General features: G+C 33.2%; 1 protein-coding gene across 2 annotated transcripts; it reads left to right on the top strand.

Annotated features, from left to right (window-relative positions):
* Positions 1-1,344: 1,344 nt before the first annotated feature.
* On the top strand, positions 1,345-23,642 carry LOC133175915 (retinoic acid receptor alpha-like). Of its 2 annotated transcripts, none has more exons than XM_061311049.1 (8): positions 1,345-1,397; positions 13,279-13,487; positions 14,014-14,155; positions 15,030-15,335; positions 15,420-15,682; positions 17,131-17,359; positions 18,760-18,981; positions 23,019-23,642. In XM_061311049.1, the coding sequence occupies exons 2-8, from the start codon at positions 13,308-13,310 to the stop codon at positions 23,288-23,290; spliced, it is 1,614 nt and encodes a 537-aa protein (XP_061167033.1). In that variant the 5' UTR covers positions 1,345-1,397; positions 13,279-13,307; the 3' UTR covers positions 23,291-23,642. The 2 variants fall into 2 exon arrangements, with proteins under 2 accessions (XP_061167033.1, XP_061167034.1); XM_061311050.1 differs by lacking the exon at positions 1,345-1,397 and adding an exon at positions 9,066-9,088.
* The last annotated feature ends 306 nt before the right edge of the window (positions 23,643-23,948 follow it).

The following is a 23,948-nucleotide window of genomic DNA, read 5'->3' as shown; positions in this document are numbered from 1 at the left end:
TAATCTGGATGTCAGAGGGCATCTTGTTTCTGACTGAATACCAAAATATATCACCAGACAATAAATATTTTTATTTGTGCAGAATTTATGTACATGTATATGTATAAAAACTATCTGGTTTATTCCTTCTTTTTTATGTCTTTCTCCTATCAATCATGCAACTCTTTCTTTCTTGTGTGTATGTATATTGTATTACATGTATTATAAATGTTAATTTACAATGTACTTTCTTTTTGCCCCATGACGGCCCTTAATTGGTAAATAAACAAAAATAAACAAATGAACGTTGGTGCCACTTTCATATCCTTGTAAGAAGGCCTTTCCAATTTTGACCATTTTACCTTGACCTTGATGTTTGACTTACTTTTGAAAAACTTTAACCTTTTCCATATGTATTCAATGGTTGCTGCTAGGGCTTTCATATTTCACAAGTATATTCCCCGAGACAAGGCTTACTTTGGGTACTTTGATTTGCATTTGAGGAAGTTTAACTTTTGCTATAAGTTGCCATACGGGGGCATCACTGTTTCACAAACACATCTTCTTTTTATTGCAGCATAATCGAGCATTCTAAGCATCATGTGAGAGGAAAATCATCATATTCTAAAACAAATATTTTAAAAATGACATTGAAACCTTAAAACTAATACCCAAATGATTGTGTTCAAAATATTTTTTACTGTGTTCAAAGTTAGATATGATTTTATTTATTCATGCTTGATAATAAATTGTGTTTTTAAACAAAAAAGTATATTCAATAGTCAACTGTACTGCAGAGTGCAGAAATAATTGTGCTGTATGCCTACCTACAAACCGACATATACTGGAATCGTTTCCCCCTGCCCCTCCCCCCCCCCGTAAATCCGCCAACCTCTCTGAAATGTAGGTCATAGTATATTTTGTGTATATTAACCAAGCTTTTATAAGGCTATTGAGAAAGTGGGTGACCTTAATTTTTTTGGAAAGTGTTCATTTTATGTTGTTCTCTCTAGATAATACATTAATTTACATTAATTTAACTAATTTACATAGAATCCCTCTTTCTGAAATCCACAAATTTACATTTTTCATGAAAGAAAAGACGTTATTTATAAATGTATGTTACTGTGTGATAGACTGCACATACCTTGAAATGTCAGATTTAAAGACTATGTCTTCGCATACCTTGAAATGTCAGTCTAATGCCCAGAGTTTGCGCATGCTCCTGTGGACAATCAGTTTTTGGATGGTTTTCCCCCTAAATTTTCAGAATCACAGTCTCTGATGGTTAATGGGGCCCACAGTCGTTCAAGGGTGTAAACATGTCTGTGTAACTCAATAATGTCTCTGTATCATTAACTAGCACGATAGTCCATTGTCATGAGGAAACAAACGTTGGCATCTACGAGGAAAAAGAAGTAATATATTTAGAAACATTCTGACATTGCTTCTTTCAGTTGCAAAGAAGCTGCCTTATACCAAAATGCCCGCAAAAATGTATATGATGATCACCTGATATAACTAAAGGCTGTAGTACAATTACAATTTGTATTTAAAATTTTGCACTTTTAGCACAAATAAATGTTTTCGCCTTTCGCCTGTAAGCTTGGTTATGACTCAAGGAAATAAATAAAACACCTTAATATAATATCGCGGGCAACAGCATTTTTACGCTTCTATTCATTGCAATCAATAGTCGTCGCCCGCGTGGCGCAGTGCTTAGAGCGTCTGCTCTAGAATCGCGCAGTAAGGACTTGATCCTTACGTCGCGGGTTCGAATCCCACTGTGGGGCGTGGAGACCGGTCCTTCGGATGAGACCGTATAAACCGAGGTCCCATGTCACAGTAGGTGCTGGCACGAAAAAGATCCCTCACTGCTCAATGGCCCTAAGTGCCGAATATAGGTAAAAAATTTGCAGCTCTCCACCGGCAAGTGGTGGCGTCTCCATATGAGTGAAAAATTCTCGAGAGAGACGTTAAACAACAACAACAACAACAAAACAAACCAAAACAAACAATCAATTGTCTGAGATTCTTCCGCTTTTTCATGGCCCAGTGACCATGACCCTGGGGTCAAGGTCTTGATTCACCTTTAGATCAAACTAAAATTTGAATTACACTGTAATTCCAGGATTCGGAATTCAGTGTATATTAGAAGAAATTTGGATCAGATTTTCATACCCAAGGGAAGTTCTTGTCACAAGGAATATACCGAGAAATGTGAAAGCCCTGGCACTAACTGATCAAAAGTTATGGCCATGGTTAAAGTTTTTCAAAAGTGGGTCAAATCCTAAGTTCAAGATCAAAAAGTCAAAAATATTTGTACCCAAGGAAAGGTCTTAATTGTCACAAGGAATACACACGTGTAAAAGTATAAAAGCCCTGGCACCAACCGTTTAAATGTAATGACCAAGAATAAAGTTTGGGAAAATTTTGCAAAAGTGAATCAAACTCCAAGGTCAGGATCAAGAGGTCAAATATATTTGTAACCAAAGAAAGTTCTTGTCACAAGGAATAACATGTGAAATATGAAAGCAATAGCTCCAATCGATCAAAAGTTATGGTCAAGATTGAAGTTTTTGCGGACAAACAGACAGAAGGACGGACGGACGGACAGAGCAAAAACTATATGCCCCCGAATCTTCGATTATGGGTGCATTAAAAAACGACACTGAATTTAAATTTTCTAAGTCTATACATGACATATATTTTAAACACAACTATGCTTCCCTTAAACAAAATGAATGGCAGACTCATTCTCACAAACCTAAGTATGTGAAATTGTAATTTATTACAATGTACAAAAATTTGACTTGCTAGGGTAGAGCGTGCGCTGGAGAATGAATTACTAGCTATAGAGATCTCTTTAACCCATTCGAACACGTCATAACCTAAAACACATTCCCATTGGCTATTATTCAGTACACAACAATTATCAACACTTCCGCTCCGACTCAAGCAATTTGTTTACTTGTCGTTAGGACATTTATTTCTCGCTATACTTTGTAACGCGAGAAATTTTAATTAACCAATAAAAATTATTTTAATTACGTGCCTCATTTTTTGTTGGTCAATAGTACGAAAGCCCATTGAGCTCATTTTCGTTGGTAAAAAAAAAAAATATATTTTTCGCGTTATAACGCGAAACTTTCGCGAATAAACGCATAACTTTCGCGTTATAACGCGAAACTTTCGCATTATAACGCGAAACTTTCGCGTTATAACGCGAAACTTTCTCTGTAAAACAGACATTTGCATAAGTCTACATTTTCTTTTACTTTTATGATCTAGTTTATTCATTACAATGAAAAACGAAAGACTGTTTTAAACTTGGATCATCACAAGCTGAAATTTTTATGTTTTCACGCCATTGAATGTGTCTTTCCTCTTTTTAAATCTCTTTTGTCGTCACATTTTGTATTTCTCAACGCTGTTCAAACATTTTCAAAGTCTATGCGAGTTTTTCCAAAGTGAAACTTTCGTGAAAATGATCCCCTTTCCGGCGTCATTTTTAACACTCTCTATAGAAAATTGACAACAATGAGATAAATTTGTATATTTTACGGAACAATTGTGTCAAATCACATGGGTAACTTAATGTGAAGATTCATCTCCGATAGACTCACTGTCGAAATTCAACATCGTATTCTAGGTTGCGCCACGTGGTTATACCATTACTTACGAGAACATTGACAATTTATTCAAAGATATATATATATATATATATATATATATATATATATATATATATATATATATATATATATATATATATATATATATATATATATATATATATATATATATATATATATATATATAATATAAACTCTGCTGTATACCTTAAGCAGTTTTAATTTATAGCGCTATAGTCATTTTAAAAACCCCTCATTTATAAATAATGGAGGAAAATCAAGAAAAGTAGACCCCTCCTCCCCGATAAATTTGTGATTAACAGTATCCTATTATAATTATTCTTTAAAAAGCATCATATTGCAGGTTAAGCTCATGAAATGATACGACACTGTTCCCACTTTTAAGCCAGATTTTTAAAGTGTATAATTTCTAGTCTAAAATGATGGATTCCTTTACTAGTGGTAAAGTTATAGTGAACTCTCATGATAAAAAACAGCCTTTCCTGAAAAAACATATCAGGCTTAAGAATTTCTTGGATTCAACAAGTGAAAAGCAAAACACCTTTAAAGGAATATTCATTTAATTAATTAGTAAGGTTTTAGGATTAAATGCAAATTCGACACTAATCTATCCATTTCTCGCATCAATTCTCTTTTACATCTTCTGAAGAAATGTCATTTATAAATTCATAGAAGTCCCCGTCTGCGTTCATGTTTCTTATCTGTCAGTCAAGATCACAGGTTCCTGAGTAACATGACTATATATGTATAATTTAGCGTTAAAACGCGAAAGTTTGGCGTTTATTCGCGAAAGATACGCGTTTATTTGCGAAAGTAACGCGTTATAACGCGAAAGTTACGCGTTTATTTGCGAAAGTTTCGCTTTATAACGCGAAAGTTACGCGTTTATTCGCGAAACTTTCGAGTTTTAAGGCGAAAAATATTTTTTCTTAACCTACGAAAATGAGCTCAATGAGCTTTCGTACAATAGGAAGAGAGACACAGTAAATATATTCGGTTTTTCGTACGGACAATAATCAATAGATACTATTAGATCTATATTACTTCTCCAATGAGTATTTCCTGTTTTAATAAAAATGCAGTATATGATAAACTCATCGATCGTTATCGTTTACAACATTCTTTCTCTAGATTTTTAACCAGTGAAAACATTGGATGGGCGGAGCGTTCATCTGGCGAACATTTTTTTTAGTTAAAAATCTCATGTAATATTGAATTTGTCTTATAAACTGATAAACTACTGATCATAAGTCCCTTCCGAGCAGAAATATGCAGTTTATTCTTTCCGTTTATTGTGTTCATTTTCATATTGAAACTGATTTCTGCAGATTTTCTTTATTTGGTTAAGGCCACGTAGAAATTCCTATTTAGCGTCAAAAGTAACTGAGTCATCATTAAAATGAATTTCTTGTGAACTTATATAATTTTTTTAAATAAATATTATTGAATTCCTATTTTTTTAATGAATAATGTTATTCAATAAATTGTACGTGTAGGCAAGATCAGCAAGAACTACGTCGAGAGCCCTTGGAGCGATACGTATGTTTTATGAAACCATTTAGTGGGGTGTAGGGGGGTTGGGGGTGGGGGTTAAATACAAAATTAAAACGCGTGTCCTAGTCGATTCTCCCAAAAATCTCGATACATGACTGAAAACAATAAGAAATGAATCATCCACCTTTAAGTTTTTTTTTCTAAGCTATAAAGCTCTGACTTAAACTATATATAGGTATTTGATTTTGGATTCTCCCAAATAGTGATGTGAATGACATATATCATACATATATTTATATTTTCGATCCAAATGTCAGATGTCCAAATTTAGCATCGTTCCTTGGGATGGGGTACATAAAAAAGACACACATGATTACTTTAAAGGTGTGTATTCATGTTATGGGTAGCCCGGATTTACAATACCGAGTAACCTGTGTAGCTGCACCCGTCATTGTCAGGGTGTTAGATAAGGTACTTTTAAAGCTATATATAGACATTATAAATGCATATTTTTTTCGGCAAATACGCCTGACAGGTTATTCTCTCTCTCTCTCTCTCTCTCTCTCTCTCTCTCTCTCTCTCTCTCTCTGGTGAGCGCGCTATCTGATAAGGCGGGAACATGTAGCAATCTAGCATCTGGATAGCCTGTGCCGTGGAATTGCCTCACATTGATTTCCTGTACCCCTCATAATAACGTTTGATGACATTTTTTAAAGGAATTTCTGTTCGGTAACACCCCCCCCCCCAAACTTAATGTTTCTTCCTAGTGGTGGTCCAAGATCATTATTTTGTTACGGAACTATCTAAATTTTATAACTCCGAGAATCACGGGATGAGGAGGTGGGGGGGGGGGAGTTCTGGTGTGATTTAGAATTTTTAAATTTTGTCATGGACTACTGTGGCTTCAAACTTGAAAATCGTATGTTTGGGATATTATATGGGTATTCTGATTTCAGTCCGATATTATCATTATTATGAAAAAAATCATACATGCGCTGGTGGATACATATCGTAAATAATGTACCTGAATAAAAATGCACTGCAGAACAAAACTCTGTACTCGGGGTCACGCGCAATATTCAACAGGGTCAATTTTCAAAGCGTTTTGGTCATAGATGCCAAGGAAAAAATACCATGCTGTTGAAAATTGACCCCGGGTATGAATTTCACAACTTCTGGTCTGAAGAAGTATGAATGTAGGAGTATAAAGTGCAAGTATTTTTTTCTTTTCTTCATATCAAAAATATTTAAATCGGACCCGTGTAGGGATCGGGAGCACATGGTGTGCCCCAAATATTTTCCCAATATATACATATACTTCATATAGGAAACAAAGTAATTTATGGTTGTAGCCACTCAATGATAACGTCAGACTCTGAATCAAGGAATTTCTTTCCGTCACCCCCCCTTCCCCCTTTCCCCAAACTGAATTAACTTCCCGCGGGCCAATACTCAGTACAGTACCCATTATTTAAATTCATGATTTATTAACTAAATAATGAAGAAAATTGAAATAAAGACTCGTATCCTTTATTGTTACGTAAATTGAAACAGGTGCTTGTGGGCGAGATGTCACAATTAACCGAAAATCAAGCGGGACTCTAGAAACGTGAATCAGTGGCCGTGCTAGCTCCACCATGACCACATACGATACTTACATCCACATGTACTTTGCTTATAATGTGTGTGGAAATCAAAATTCACGCTCACAACAGGCCCGTAGGAAGCAATTTCACTTTGAGGGGGCACAACCATACATTTTCAGTTGAGGGGGCACTATCGACTACCAAAATTCCTTGACAAGCAAAAAAAAAAACGTCATCAGACGTTATTATTGAGGGGGCACAAGCATGCAGTAGCTATGTTTTCTATAGTATACTATATATATATCGGCAAAATTATTGGGGGGGGGGGCACAGCAGTAGCTGTTACAATGGCTCTTTTATTAATTATAATTTACCCAATATTTACAGGGATTTTGAAATACAAATCACATTTACAGACATGGCAGGAAGGTGTTTAGAAAAAGAAAACTAAATTGAATTATTATATATTTTTTTTTTTTTTGGAAAGATATAGTCTCATAACTGCATTCATTGTACAGAAATCAACAATTTCCCGTCATTTTAATGAAGTAAAGAGGCACATTTAAATAATGTAAATAAAGAAGCATCTCAGAAAAACTTTTATTTACACTGTACATGTACACTAGATGTACATGTACTTGTATTATATTGTCATCATAACTCTACAGTCATAAATATCACAAGTGTTTAATTTATAAAAGTGAGAAGGGGGGGGGGGGGTAATTTTAGGCTTAACTGATACAGATCTGTTTTTCCAAAATTTAATGTTACATAAGTATCCAAACATTCAAAAACTCTGTTAGATTTATTATGATAATTAAACCATATTAATATTGTTTATATATATAATATGTGTATTTACATCATTATTTTCTTACTTTAATCAACAATTAAGTAACGTGGTATATGTACATCATGTGAGAAACACGTGAAACACAGAGATGTGTCAATATTGTACATGTATACAGTTGTATTTCTCTATCATTCCGTAATGTAAGTAAATGTACATTTAATAAGTTTTACATTTGTTCAAATATTGACAAAAATTTAGTGTATAAATAAAAGAAAATAATGAATATTTATTAAGGATAAGCACAATTAATAGAGTTTGACATATTTATATACTTATACATCAAGACGTAAATAACGTATATAATATTGCATTTGGTGAAAATAAAAAGGGTGAAGTTAAATATAATTCATTTATGTGGTGTTTGAAAATATTTCAATGATATCAAATATCAAATCTGTTTTACAAGTGTTTATATATTAATTATCGATCTACTGTTTGTTTTGGTTTGAACATTTGTATTTGCATAAAATATCAAATATCCTAGTTTAATCATGAAATCGAGCTACGTACGTATCAAACAACTAGCGACAACGAGATGCTGCAGAAAAATGAAATTAAAACAATTGATTTAATATGTTTAAATGATTATTAAATGAAATTGAGTAAATTCATGTGCATGAAAATAGACCCCTATATATTACAGCATTGGGGGGGGGGGGGGGGTTGGATCTTGAGACAATAAAATGTATATTGTTATCTTGTATTTAAAGAATTTTTAATTTATCTAAATAGACATTTTCCCGATTTTGCCAATATTTGTAAACGGAACGACCTTAAAACTGACTCGATTAGTATTTATGTTTACTTGTTCATCTGGATATATATTCTTGTATTTTAAATATCGAGTGACAAGGACACAACATTAATTGCACCTTATTGATAAGAATGACATTTCATCAATATTTTTTTTCTTATCTCATTTCATTTTTAGCTCACCTGAGCCGAAGGCTGAAGTGTCGGAGATTTTCTTATCACATTTTGTCCGGCTTTCGTCTAGCAGTCTGTCTGTCTGTAAACTTTTCACATTTTTGAATTCTTTTCCAGAACCACTGGGCCAATTTCAACCAAACTTGCCACAAAGTATCCTTGGGTAAAGGGGATTCAAGTTTGTTCAAATGAAGGGCCACGCCTTCTTCCAAGGGGAGATAATTACGAATTTGTGAAAAAAAGTAATGGCATGCTTTAAAATCTTCTTCTCAAGAACCACTGTAATGTAAAATATGAAACTTATGTGGAATCATCCACTCAAGTTTTTTTCAAATCACCCCTCCCCCCCCCCCCCCGACCACTTTTAAATAAATTTTAACTTTTCAGTACTTAACTGAATTTTTTGCTTTTCCAAGGCAAAGTGTTCAGGTGAGCGATGTGGTCCATGAGCCTCTTGTTTTTTTCAATGTTTATGGACTTTACGAATAACCTTTTAAACGACTTGATATAGTTATCGCAAACCGGAAGTCACGATTTAACCAGATGACAACAGAGACGGTTTTAGAGTCTATGCGAAATTTTCCAGATGAGTTGTTAGTGATTTTTATTTTTATTTAAATTCATTTTAAACTGTGACGGGTTTATTTGCCACCAACTGTATTTTAAGTGTAGATCTGGTAAAATAGAAAAGAACGTCTTTTAACTGTTTACAACATTGAAATTTTGAAATCGAAAGTAGAGATTTATAACGTTACATGTATACGCGACACTTGTAAGTAGTGTTTGTCATTAAGCAGAGCCACATGTATATTCAGAAAGGCTGTTAGTTTATACAAAATGAGAAGGGGAGTGCATTTTGCAGATATTTTATGTGGATGAAATTTATTTGTAGACGAAGGGATTCATCACATGGCTGTAGTTAGAATAATTAACTCTGTGTCCTGGTTCAGGTCCACACTACAGTTAGAATGCATCCCATATAGATGCAATGTGGCAAAACAGTGCAGGTCTGCTCTTGCACAATTTTGAAGAATACAGTAGGACCTGTGTATTCTCTTTAGAGAAGTGGACAGGCTTTCGCCTACATCCACTTCTCTTCGCAAGCCTTCATGTTTTGATTCTGGAAAACGTGTGAATCTCAAACCGATGACGGTCTACACTTCAACTGACATTTCGTCTAAAATACGTCTGAATGTACGTAATAGACGTGTTATATTAACAATTTTAACATAAATACACACAATTGTCACAAGAAAACTGACCTGTAAGTATTGCTAATCCATTTCACAAGTTCTCCATCCCGGATTTAAACTAATGTTTATCTACCACAGCTTATTAGAAAAAATTGAAAATTTTAAGTCAGATAATTTGGAAATTACATACGAAGACATATTTTAATGTTCAAAAAAAGTTTTTGACAATTCACTTTTGATTTAGCATATTATTCAAAATTAATATTATTACCTATACTTATTTTTACTATTTTAATACAATTTAAATGTAAATTTGAGCTTAAAAAATACTTCATTACTTCTTCACTGACAATACTAAAAAATATTTTCTTTTATTTTTAAATGATATTAACTCTACCTTTCCCGAGAAATGAAAAAAGATTTAAAACAAAGATCAAAAGAATTTGATCGAAACTTGAGGAAATACTGTCTCGTTAGTTTAAACAGAGTAGACGATTTCTCTCATTTCATTATTATTTTGTAAAAATAGTTTCCATTTTTATCCGAATTAGAGATTTTTGAAAACTTCAAGAGTTACTTGCACATAATTTAAATCCGGGATGGAGAACTTGTGAAAATGGATTAACAATACTTAAAGGTCAGTTTTCTTGTGACAATTGTGTGTATTTATGTTAAAATTGTTAATATAACACATCTATTACGTACATTCAGACGTATTTTAGACGAAATGTCAGTGAAGTGTAGACCGTCACCGGTTCGAGATTTACACGTTTTCCAGAATCAAAACATGAAGGCTTGCGAAGAGAAGTGGATGTAGGCGAAAGCCTGTCCACTTCTCTAAAGAGAATAGGACCTGTGTAGAAAATAATTTCCAAATAATTCATAATAAGCTTTTTTAGCTTGTATGTATCTTTCACCCAAAATATGCATTAGATGTAGAGGAAAAATTCAGCACAGTTTCTATGTATATTTCTCTCATTTTAGACACATCCCCCATGATGGTACATGTACTTGGTACTTTCTAAACTAGGGATGTCAATTTTACTCGGACAGCTTAGTCGAATAGTCGGATGCTTTAAACAAAAGATTGTCAAGTACTCGTTGAAATATTTGTTTGTGTGTGTCTGTGTGTTAATGTCAAGGTTCTGTCATTTTTCAGACTGGTACAATATTTATTCCACGCTACCACCACATACTTAGTATTTTCAAATCAGCATTTGAGTAGAAATAAATATTTGACCTTAATGTATCTGATTTAAATTTTTTGTTTTACAGCATATTATGTTATCTATATAAATATAGGGCTTTTCAAATACTTTCGCTTGTCCACTCTAATTACACATGATTGATCAATCACCCAAGGCCATTTACATGTGTCCATTTCCAGCTACATTAATTTTGTAAGTCATTATCCCAAAACGGGTAATAAAAGTTAAAAGTTCTTCAGATTAAAACATATAAAGCTTGCAATAATTATTAATAATGAAATAATGTATAAATAGCCAATTCACAAAATGTGTTGATATGAAACATGAAAAAACAACAGTAAAGAAGGTACAGTTTGGGCTTTATTGTGCCCTTAAAATTTAATGTTTTCAAAAAGTTATGAAATTGGCTGAAATATGAGTTGAGTATATGATTGTCATAAATCATGAAAGAATATGGCATGAAGGAGGACTATTTTGGAATATGACATCATTAACTTGGTACATTCCTAAGTTTTAAACGGAAAAAGCCTCAAAATGGCTCATTTCAGGGGTTATTTCCCTTAAGAAAACAGTGTCCACAGCCGTTGTCTACTTCAATTTTCAGATATGCTGTGCAAAATCCTTTAAAAATTCACATATCTCAAAATCTTTGTGGGCGATGCATGTGATCTATATTATTTGAAAGAAAATTCCACTGAAAATTGATGTCTTCTGCAACTTTTTAAGAAAATATGTAAAAATGCACAAGTTCATGACATCACAATTAGCATTTAGGAGGTCATATGAGAAAAGCTTTTTGTATGTTCTTACTGCATGGAATTCCCATGATTCAGGAAGGATGAATTTTTATTTCTCACATTACTTCCATATTTTAGAAAAACACAGGGCCAGATTTGTATTGAAACTGTTTCCTGAATTAGGTGTATGATTTTGTGTAATCTTACTCTATTGCAAGTCATTTTTTTTTAATTTGAATTTGAATCTAAATTATTCTTTGAAGTTCTTTCCATAATAGAAAATGTATTATGATCAGGTTTTTGGTAGCATCATTTTTTTTTCCTGGGCTCTACACCTTGGCTTTTTTGCAGGGAACTTTCAAGAAAAGTTTCAATTTAAGATTTTGACAAATTTGAAGGATGTTGGCCTTTAGTTCTTTAAAATTATATAATAAATATGATGTTATAAAAGAAACAAAACACCAGTTCAGCTTCACATAAATTTAATTTTTTCAGTCTTTTATTGAAAAAGCTTTTAAAATAAACCCAGACTGTTTATTTTGAAAGTACACTGTATGTTTGACGATTAAAAATAAATGTGCAAATATTTCCTACCGAGAACAATGAACTAAGAATGGATTTAAGCCTAACTCCTTGTGCAAGTTTACTCAAGAAAATACTGATGCATTTAAAAATAAATAAGGTGAATCCAATTTATTAACTCGAATGTAAGATTACTATAAAGTAGCACATTTTTAAGGAGTTACCGATTAAAAAATTTTTAGTCGATAGTCGGTTATAATGACTGAATGATAGTCGAGTATTCAAATACTTGTTGACATCCCTATTATAAACTGTTCATACATGTAGTACACACATAGATGAGATTGGCATTTTGCTACATTGCCAGCACACAGAACAAATTCTGTTGTTAAATTGGGTCTGAGGGACAATATTTTAATTTTCTATCTAGTATGACAGATGTTTAACTGTCTAGAGCATGTAGTGATGAGAAATTGTATCTGATACAAAGAACAACTTGAGGATTTCTTGTGTTACTTATATCATTATATGTTAAGAAAGGTACAGTCAGGGTCAGATTTTCTTATTAGAATCAGACCTTCACTATAGCTCCTTTTTCTTTTGATTGTTGCAGGATGCAGCAATAAAAATTTTTAACAAATACACTATGTAGTGAAAGTGTAATTCGTTAAAACAAACCAACAGTCAGCATGATTTGATTAATTTATGTTTGACAAACTTTTGCAGAAATCATTTTTCTTCTGTTTTTCAAAATAACAGATCATCTAAGATCCTCTTCCAATTCATGCATATCTAAGGCTTAATTCAAAGTAAGTCTTTCAGATTGCAAAATAAAAATTTGAAATCAAAATTGTCAAATTGCCTTCAGCATTTTGAGAACTGCTTTTCTGTGAGATTGACTACTGAATTGCTTTTTTATAAACTCATGATCATAAGATATGACAAGTAGGTTACATCATTAAAGCTGCCTACTATTGAATACGTCAGTTCATAGGGATGGATATTGAGAGATTCACACCATTGTTTTCCATGCCCCATAAAGCTGAATATCCAATACTACTTGACTTCAGTTATGTGACAGTATTTTGACATAATATATCTAGCCTATTATATCAATTTACAGGTAAATGGATCAGAGAAATATGAGCTAGAATGTCTGGAAATGTTGAAGAACAGATTGACAAAGATCCAGGCACTAAAGAAAAAAGCCAGGAGAGAAAGAAAAAGAGAAAATCTGGCTCAAAAGACGTGTTAACATTTCCACCATGTAAAGTGTGCTCAGGAAAGGCAACAGGGCTTCATTATGGAGTCTACACTTGTGAGCCTTGCAAGGTACATTGTTTGGTCAATGATATCCCTGTATACCGGTAATCATGGCTTGCTTTATTTAAGAAATGCCACTTTTAAATTTATGATGGATATATATTGTTGAATATGATCAAGTTGTATTTATATCAAGCTGACTTTTTATTAATAAACAGGTTTGTGTTAAAAAACCCCATCCCACCCCCTTTAAAATTTTGGGCTCAGAGAAAAATTTGAAAATTAAATTTAGAAATATTTTCAATACTGTATACAGGGAAATTTTCACCCCCATTTATTTTTGTCTCTTTCGACCTTCTCACAGGTGGGCGAATTTAAAACAGGGCAAATTCAAGGGACACAATATAATTTCTTAAACAGAATTGTGAGAAGGCGAATTTAAAACAGGGCAAAATTATTTGTAAGTGTGAAAGGGCGAAAATAACCCTGTGTACAGTACATACATCAACCTGTAGTATAAATGGGAGATGAATTAATATAATGTGTTTTGTTTTGTTTTTTATCATGTTATCTGTTTGTACTGTCTTTTCTTCAGGCTTTCTTCAGAAGAGCCATAACAGATAAAAATAAATATGCTTGTCCAAAGGACAATAACTGTGAAATAACTGCAGAGAAGAGAGGAAATTGTTCAGCATGCAGACTTCAAAAGTGCTTCAACCTGGGAATGTCCAAGAGTGGTAAGCCTTTTAAAAGCACTTTTAATGGGGCAGATGTTTATTTTTTATTTACAAGTATTTAATCTTTTTGGGGGGAGGGGGGGGGGGGGCTCTGCAACTTACCTCTTGTCATCATATCTCTTAATCAATGTCATTCAAACAAATGGTTTAAATTGCAATGCTTGTTAATTATTTCAATGGCAAAAAGCAAGTTGATTCCACTTTTGAAAAATGGATACATCTGATTTGTGTGTTCTAAATGCATTTCTTTTACTTTTAAAACACACCATAACACTTATCTAGAATATATACTATATGGCATATTATATCAAACAATACTAAACAATACTTCTAATAAAGATTAGAAGACTTTCATGTTACTTTTTCCATAGATATATATTGGTGAGAGCATTTCCATCATATCAAATGTTTTTACCATAACCTTTCCTATGACCTCTAGCTCATATCTTCTTCTTGCGTGTGTGCTTTGCTCATTTTCTTGAATTACAAACTGTACAGTCAAATCTCATTATCCCAAACCAAGACTAAGCTTTGAGATATCCAAGGATTCGAAATAACAAGGTTAAAAAACATCAAGAAAAGGTGGTTTGGACTGCCAACTCTCTTCAGAGTGTCCCTGGTATTCATGATAGTGGTGTTCGAGATAACAAAGTTCAACTGTAATAGATTATTTATTTGACGTCTTACTGTACACATTTGTGAACCTTTTTCACAGGTACACAGATATGTCTAAGTGAGAGCACTTTATTTAACCTTGGTATCTCTTGCAGCCTTAGTCCTACATCTCCTGAATAACAACAAATGAAGTTCAGAGTAGGAAATACAAGGTATTAGAACTTATTCTTAATGCCACAAATATATTTTTTCTTTAAAGCTGTAAGACAAGGACGTTACACCATTGAGCTCAGAACCAACACTATTCTTGAGGTCAAAAGGCTGGCTAATAAAACAGCAGTAGAAGTATCTGTTGACAATCAGAAAGACACGTCTGATGGCCAAACCTCCACTGACCCAGCAGGAGACTGTGGATCATCATCATTGTGTGACAGCGAAACAAACCAGACAAAATCTTCGGAGGTCCAGTCCGATTCTGTTGATGCAGAGTCAGACAATATGGAATCATCAGTTGATCTTTCCTTGTTACCCTGCCAATCTGGCTGTGGCCAAGACTCATCAGACAGTATGTATTCAACATGATCAGAAAGTTTTCTTAGTCTTCAAAAACGTTTGTTATTTATTTAACCATATTTTAATTTTTTGGAAGGTAACTTACCACCCAAAAAGAAAGTTCGACTCAGAGACACTGTGAATGTTCTAGAGAGTTGTGACTGTGTGGTGACCCACGGGTCTCAGAGTTTGGCCCAGGTCGGTTGTGACACAACTATTGGTGCAGACACTGTGACCCTCTCAGAGAGACAAATTCAGTGCTTAATACAGACATTAGTGAAAGCTCATGACACAATATATCCAAACTTTAAAAACTACTTTGAAAAGGAACACCAACAATTGTTGGAAGATAAATTTATCGTAAGTTTTGTTATTTACAAGTAGTGTAAATATGTAGCACTTTGAACTAAGAATTTTTTTTTATATTGCTGTCTTTTGACAGGTGCAACATGGTATTATGTTTAATATGAACTTTTCCATCTGTCTCTCTCTTAGTTTTTTTACATGTGTTAATTTTTCACACAGTGTCTTTGTGACCAAAATTTGGAATTTAATGCTTATACATAGTCATGTTCCATTCTTCATTACTTCCATACTTCATTTTGAGAATTTCATGTACCTATAAATCTATCTATCAAATATTTTTACCATATGTGCAACTTGAAAAATTAGTTGAAAGGCCTAGTAATTTACCAAGTCTGATTTTCATTATATTCAACAGAGTCACCAAAAGGATTTCTATTCTTTTATGCTTTTAAGTTTATTCACATTGAAATTAGTGAAAACAGAGAACTTGTGGATTAATTAATTAGCAAAACTGATGTAAAGTTAATTAATGAATATAAAGCTTAACAACTTTTCAGTTGTTATGCCCTGCCATGAATATGGCCGGGGCATATAGTGTTTGTCAAGTCCGTCTTCCGTCCTTCCGTCTGTCCTTCCGTCACACTTTGCGTTTAGCTATGTTCAAAGCTCATTTTCAAAGAAACCATCCAAGATTTTTTTATCAAACTTCATATGCTAAAAGATATTGATGAGAGCTATGCAACTGCATCAACATTTTTGACCTTGTCCTTTCCTTTGACCTTGACCTCACTTTTCTTAAATTAGTGTTTAGCTCAGTTTTAAAGATACCATTCAAGATAGTGTAATCAAACTTCATATGTTGATGCATACTGATGTAAGCTATTCAACTGCATCAACATTTTTTGACCTTGACCTTTCTTTTGACCTTGGCCTCACTTTTCTTAAATTAGTGTCTAGCTCAGTTTTAATGAAACCATTCAAGATATTTTTAACAAACTTCATATGCTAATACATACTGATGAGAACTATTCAACTGCATCAATATTTTTTACCTTGACCTTTCCTTTGACCTTGACCTCACTTTTCTTAAATTAGTGTCAAACTTCATATGCTGATACATACTGATGAGAGCTATTCAACTGCATCAATATTTTTTGACCTTGAACTTTCCTTTGACCTTGACTTCACTTTTCTTAAATTAGTTTTTAGCTCAGTTTTAAAGAAACCATTCATAATATTTTTATCAAACTTCATATGCTAATACATATTGATGTAACCTTTTCAACTGCGTCAACAATTTTTGACCTTGACCTTTCCTTTGACCTTGACCTCACTTTTTTCAATTTGTATTAAAATAGTTGCATTACTGATATACCCTCGGCAGGGCATTCAAGTCCTATGGACATATTTCTAGTTTAAATATAAGTTCAGCTGTCATTAAATCAAACTTACTTAGTTCATGCATGTACTAATTAAACAGATATATGTGAAATCTTCTGTAGGCTGATCAGAAGATTCAGGAGGATGTCTTTGGAATTAAGAGTTTACTTGATAAAGATGAATTTGAAAAAGTTTACCGAGCCACTGGTATAGATGTAGATGGTCGATTGGAGTTGCTGAAAAAGATGTACAGTCACCGCGAGAGGTCTCTGATGAAATACTTCACCTTTGCTAAGTGTATTGAGGGTTTTACGGATCTTAGCATGAATGATAAAATAAGCCTGGTTAAATGTAAGTACCCTTTACACTTATAAAAAATATAACCCTTATTTAGCTCACCTCAACAAAGTCTGGCAGACTTGTTTGGATGCTGCACCTTATTTACATTTTCTGGTTGATTGAACAAAAAAATTTTTAGGAGCAAGTCCAGTTCCAAGTAACTACATGTAAAATTCCTACCCAGACCAAACTTGCATAAAAGTTGCATCTAAGTATGTACAAACCAGAATATTTGTTTAGTGTGAGACTTTGTCTTACTTAAAGATAACATTTGTTGAGGTGAGCTATGTAATCTTTGATTACTGTAGATTTGCAAATAATCATGATGGTTTTAATTTCACTATGTTCGCAATTCATCATTTTTCCACGAAATTAAACCCATAGTGAATGCTATCATTAGTTTTTAAAAATGTTTAAATGCTTATACAAATTTAAATTAATTTCTTGCAGCATGAAATTAAAAGCATTGCGATTGGTACTTTTTGAGAAATCGTGAAATTTTAACCCCGTGGAATTAAAACAACTTTCAGTACTTAATTTACCTACATGTATGTTTATATATGCACTTACCAGTAATTTCAATGGCTGAATTAAAAATTGACCTAGAGAATACAAATAATTTACACATATTTTAGATAGTCTCTGGGATAATTTTTATACTGCATATTTCATGTTTAATTTTTAGCCAGTATTACAAACTGAGAATATTTATTTGCTCTGCTGCTTAGAGACCAGAAGAATTTATACAATGAAAAGTGTCTGTCTGTCAGTTATCTGTCTGCCCATCTGTGAATAATTTTTAAAAATGCTGCTCCATTAGTTTTAATACCATTTCAATAGAGCTTGGTACTTAAGTAGAGTTCATTTCTTACATAACTTTTTAAATATTTTGAAAAATAGTGTTGCCGTGGTTATCGAAAATTGTAATTTCTGTGAAATTCATTCAAAATGCCACTCCTCCTACAGATTTAATTTGATTTCAGTTGAACTTGGAACGCAGGTATATTACATGTACATCATAATACACAATTTCACTTTCAAATAACAGAATTGAAATTGTTCATAAAAATAGAATTGCTGTATTTTGTGGAATTCTTTCAAAATGTTTCAACTCCTATAGTTTTGGTCTTATTTCAGTAAAATATCATGTATACTAACTTAGGTTCATTATTCTATTTATCTGCATTGTTTTGGCTACTGAAAAAATACTAGTATGTAAAAATCTTTCAAAATATTGCCACTCCTCCTAAAATTTTGATTTGATTTTAATAGTTCATGTTTAGAAAACATCAGAAAACATTATTCTGTAAATGTATATAAAACTAAAGTTCAAGTCCAGGTGATACCCCTCCCCCTTTCTTTACAAGTACTATCCAGTAGAGCTACAGTCTTACAAGAGACTTTTGATTCAGATGGGGAGCATGAATACTGGATACTGGGACACTTTACTCACTACCATCCAGACCTAAAGGCCACCATCGGAAATGAAATTCAGATGACATTTGAAAACCATAGCAAGTTATTTGGACAGTCTCATTCCGAAGAAATGCTGAAAATGTTCAACACACTGCGAGAAATGAACTTCATGTATCAAGAGGTTATACTAATGCGAGGAATTGTTCTGTTCTCAAGAGGTATATTTTAAACTTCTTACTGCAGGAGAGAAAAGAATTGCTGGTCATAATAATGTAAACACATCTTAAAGTGCTTTAAAATTTGTTAGGAATGCTCATATTTACTAACTTCATCAAATGCTAAAGATAGCATTTGATGCAAGTTATAATCAGTGCCCTTGTCATTAAATAGCTAAGGCTTGAAAGATTTTCTTTGATATGTGATATTCATTCCATCATACCTTGTGAATAAATTTCAGACTGCAATTTAATATGCCTCTCCTATCTTTGTCGACAATAGGAGATTGGGGCTGGTTTTAATCATACTGCCAAATATTTACATTTGCTTTTTTTTTTTACTAAACCAACTATGAAATTGATTTGAATGCCATTTTTCTGTAAATATACACAGAGAAACTTGCGCTAAAGTGACATGGCATTGAGGCTTCAGAAACATTAATAAAAATATGAACAATTCAGGGCAGCGAGAAATTCAAACACCAAGTGTATTTTTGCTGCTTTCAAATGTAAAATGTAAATATTGGGAATGTTTTTAAGTTTTGTGGGAATTATTGGTGTGTAAATCACACAGACTTGCACTTAGGCATATTTTTCATGAAGTGCTAGGACACTTCATGAAATATACCTACATGACAAGTCTACACACAATTACTTTGACTTTTTCTTCAATTAAATTACAATTAAATTACAGGCTTTCTAAGACATGTAATTAATTAAATTACAATTACTTTGCAAAAGTAATTAATTAAATTACAAATTACATTTAATTTTTTGAAAATTTTTATAATCCTTGTCAATGAATATACAGAACATCATTTATTTGTATATAAGCTCAGCCTCTGCACAAACAGTACTAGAAATAATATGTTATAGGCATTGTGTATCGTTCTGGTTGAATTAAATTTTATAACATTTATTTACAAAACAATAAGAATCTCCTTAAAGAACTATCCGAGATCAGTTTGATGCAGTTTCCACCACACAAAACCTACATGTACACAAATTGCATGGCTTATGATATTTGATTAAAAGTAAGTATTTTAGTAGAGTGAAATGAGTCGCAACTGTAACCCCTCAAATTAAATATTTCCTTTGAAGGTAACCTGAACATCCTAAATTGCTATTTATGTTGAACAATTTTACTTCATAAATCAGAATTGTACAGATAGAAAATTCATTCATAAAAATCTGTTTAGATGTTAAAATAATTATCAAATTGAAAGGTTGTTTTTTTTTTCTAAAGCTAGCGGAGCATTTTAAATTGAAATAATTATCTTCATTGGCTTTGTCTTCTAAATCATGGAATGAATATCTCTTTAGAGGAGTTGATTTGTTTTGATTGCAATTTAAAGCTGTGATTTGGAGGGCAATTATCTCTTCCCAACAAGAGAGAACTTAATTAATGACATACACCTTCTTTTTAGCTCACCTGAGCTGAAAGCTCAAGTGAGCTTTTCTGATCACATTTTGTCCGGCGTCCGTCTGTCTGTCCGTCTGTCCGTCTGTCTGTCTGTAAACTTTTCACATTTTCGACTTCTTCTCAAGAACCACTGGGCCAATTTCAACCAAACTTGCCACAAAGTATCCTTGGGTAAAGGGGATTCAAGTTTGTTCAAATGAAGGGCCACGCCCTCTTTCAAGGGGAGATAATTAGGAATTACTGAAAAAATAATGGCATCATTTAAAAATCTTCTTCTCAAGAACCATAGGGCCAGGAAAGATGAAACTCATGTGGAAGCATCCTCAGGTAGTGTACATTCAAGTTTGTTCAAACCGTGACCCCCGGGGGTAGGGCGGGGCCACAATGGAGGATCAAAGTTTTACAAAGAAATATATAGGAAAAATCTTTAAAAATCTTCTTCTCAAGAACAGCAAAACCATGATGAATCATATTTATATGGAAGCATCCTCAGGTAGTGTACATTCAAGGTTGTTCAAACCATGACCCCCGGGGGTAGGGCGGGGCCACAATGGAGGATCAAAGTTTTACATAGAAATATATAGGAAAAATCTTCTTCTCAAGAACAGCAAAGCCATGATGAATCATATTTACATGGAAGCATCCTCAGGTAGTGTAGATTCAAGTTTGTAAAAACCATGACCCCCGGGGGTAGGGCGGGGCCACAATGGAGGATCAAAGTTTTACAAAGAAATATATAGGAAAAATCTTTAAAAATCTTCTTCTCAAGAACAGCAAAGCCATGATGAGTCATATTCATGTGGAAGCATCCTCAGGTAGTGTAGATTCAAGTTTGATCAAAACGTGACCCCCGGGGGTAGGGCGGGGCCACAATGGAGGATCAAAGTTTTACAAAGAAATATATAGGAAAAATCTTTAAAAATCTTCTTCTCAAGAACAGCAAAGCCATGATGAATCATATTTATATGGAAGCATCCTCAGGTAGTGTAGATTCAAGTTTGTAAAAACCATGACCCCCGGGGGTAGGGCGGGGCCACAATGGAGGATCAAAGTTTTACATAGAAATATATAGGAAAAATCTTTAAAAATCTTCTTCTCAAGAACAGCAAAGCCATGATGAGTCATATTTATATGGAAGCATCCTCAGGTAGTGTAGATTCAAGTTTGTTCAAACCGTGACCCCCGGGGGTAGGGCGGGGCCACAATGGAGGATCAAAGTTCTACATAGAAATATAAAGGAAAATATCTTCTTCTGAAGAACTGCAAACCATGATTAGTCATTTTGATATGGAAGCATCCTCAGGTAGTGTAGATTCAATTTTGTTCAAATGATGACCCGCAGGGGTAGGGTGGGACCCAATGGGGAATGGAAAGTTTAACATAAGAAAATAAAGAAGAAATATTTCTTCTCAAGAACAGAAAAGCTATGTTTAGTCATATTGATATGGTAGCATCCTCAGGTAGTGTAGATTCAAGTTTGTTCAAATGATGACCCCTGGGATAGGGAGGAGCTACAATGGGGGATCAAATTTTTACAAAGGAATATATGGGATTTTTTTTTTAAATCTTCTCAAGTACAACAAAGCCATTTGTTACATTGACATGAAAGCATCATCAGGTAGTTAAAAATTCAAGCCCCCCCCCCTCCCCCGGTCTTTTCAATACTGAACTAATTTGTGCTTTTGCCTAGCCAATGTGCTCAGGTGAGCGATGTGGCCCATGGGCCTCTTGTTCTTTATTATTGATCAAACAACAAAGATTGAAATATAATAAATGTGTGTTTCATAGCTGAATAGACCTAAGATAGGTGGTTCAAAATTCATGTTTATAAACATAGATCAAAAAATTCAAATTTTACATAATGATTAGAAAGAAAATAGTTTATTATTATCAAGCCAATCATTTAATTATTTTGTAAGCATTAACCTAAGATTTTGTATAAATGAAGGATTGAGGATATGTTTAACAATAAAATAAAAACCAGTAAAATGGGGAGGTAGTGGTGACGATATATCATGAATATATCATGAATGTGTATTATGTAAAGTAATTGAATGTAATTGAAAAAGTAATTGAAATTACATGGTATTTTTTCAGTGTAATTAATTAAATTACAATTACAAGTAATTGAAAAAATGTTCAATTACAAATTACTTCCAATTACTTCAAAAAATGTAATTAATTACAGTCAATTACAATTACTTTTTTCAATTACCCCATCCCTGTTACACACCAATATTAACTCATTACAAACAAAACTTAGAAAAAGTCCTTAAATATGCAATCTTTGGTATGAAAATGAATATCAATTTTGAAGATTTGTAATTTCTGAATTAAGTTAATGATTTCATGAGCAAAAAATAACAAATATTGAGAATCTTTTGTATAATGAGCTTTTAGCATATTCTTCAATAGATTTCTTTCTAAAAAACAAGGAATTGAATATCACTTAGGATTTTGCAAGATGTGTCTTTTTTTTAAGATATCGTGTCCCATTTGTTTAAAAAATATTTTATTCATTACACATGAATAGGATCAAACAGCAAGCATATATGCCTCTAAGTGTTCTCTCCCCATTAATGTTTCCCATCTGAATGTATAAAGTAACTCTCTGTAGATCGCAGTGCCTTGGATGATGCAGATTTAGTTGAATCAGTTCAGTGGAGGTTAATCCAATGTTTAAAGTACCTTTTGGAACTCTTTCATCCCGATGAACCAAGAAAGTTTTCTCAATGCCTGCAAATTCTTGTGGATTTACGAGACCTAAGTGAGGTGCGTCAAAAATCCCAGAAAAAACAATACGATGATTACACTCTGGACATTATGAAGGAGTATCCTCTCATATACGAGGCACTGGGGGAGTCCATGTCTAAACTGAAGACTCAGTAAATACCATTAATTTTTATTATGTGATATTGACCAAAGAGGTGTTGCTGGTAGCTGTAGTGTACTTTAAATACAGCTGTTTTTGTGATTTTTACTCGCCATTGATAATTCACAAGCCAAAAAAATTCATGACACAAATGGTCAGATTTAAAAAGAATTTAGCTATTAACAAATAGATTTATTCTCAAAATTTTGGAATTTACCGGTAAACAGTAAAACATTGATACACGTAGTAATAAATTGAATCTCACTGAGCATTTGTTAAATGATGATCCTTGAAAATTTATTTTGTTATACATGTACCTTTAAAAATTGTTTTCTATATAAATCTATACTAATAAAAGTCTATGCTAAACATTTCCTATGTATTACTAAGTGGTCCAAAAAAATCCATTTTGGACCGCTGAGTGAGATATTGGGCCTGTCAATGAGATACTGGGCCATTTTGAGGTTTTTTACATCGCACTGTAGGCGGAATCAGCTATATTTTACTAATTATTGCAAAAATGGAAGCCAGCGCAAGACATGTCACGATATACAACAAAACATTTATTGACTGTGTTCATGGGCAAAATGCATTTTGTCAACCCCTTGAACCGAACTATGTGCCTTCAGACTATCAGCCTCAGGCAAACAGTTTGGTTCTTGGGTTCAACAAAAT

This window comes from Saccostrea echinata, unplaced genomic scaffold, assembly GCF_033153115.1.
Source record: "Saccostrea echinata isolate AGI-Se365-2 ecotype Australia unplaced genomic scaffold, CSIRO_AGI_Sech_v1 ptg000064l, whole genome shotgun sequence".
Taxonomy (NCBI): domain Eukaryota; kingdom Metazoa; phylum Mollusca; class Bivalvia; order Ostreida; family Ostreidae; genus Saccostrea; species Saccostrea echinata.
This window is presented reverse-complemented; position numbering and strand designations above follow the sequence as displayed.

Coding starts and splice junctions, on each gene's coding strand:
- LOC133175915 (XM_061311049.1), top strand. CDS start 13,308: ATGTCTGGAAATGTTGAAGAACAGATTGACAAAGATCCAGGCACTAAA. Junction 13,488..14,013: donor ACACTTGTGAGCCTTGCAAG/GTACATTGTTTG, acceptor TCTTTTCTTCAG/GCTTTCTTCAGAAGAGCCAT. Junction 18,982..23,018: donor AATTGTTCTGTTCTCAAGAG/GTATATTTTAAA, acceptor AACTCTCTGTAG/ATCGCAGTGCCTTGGATGAT.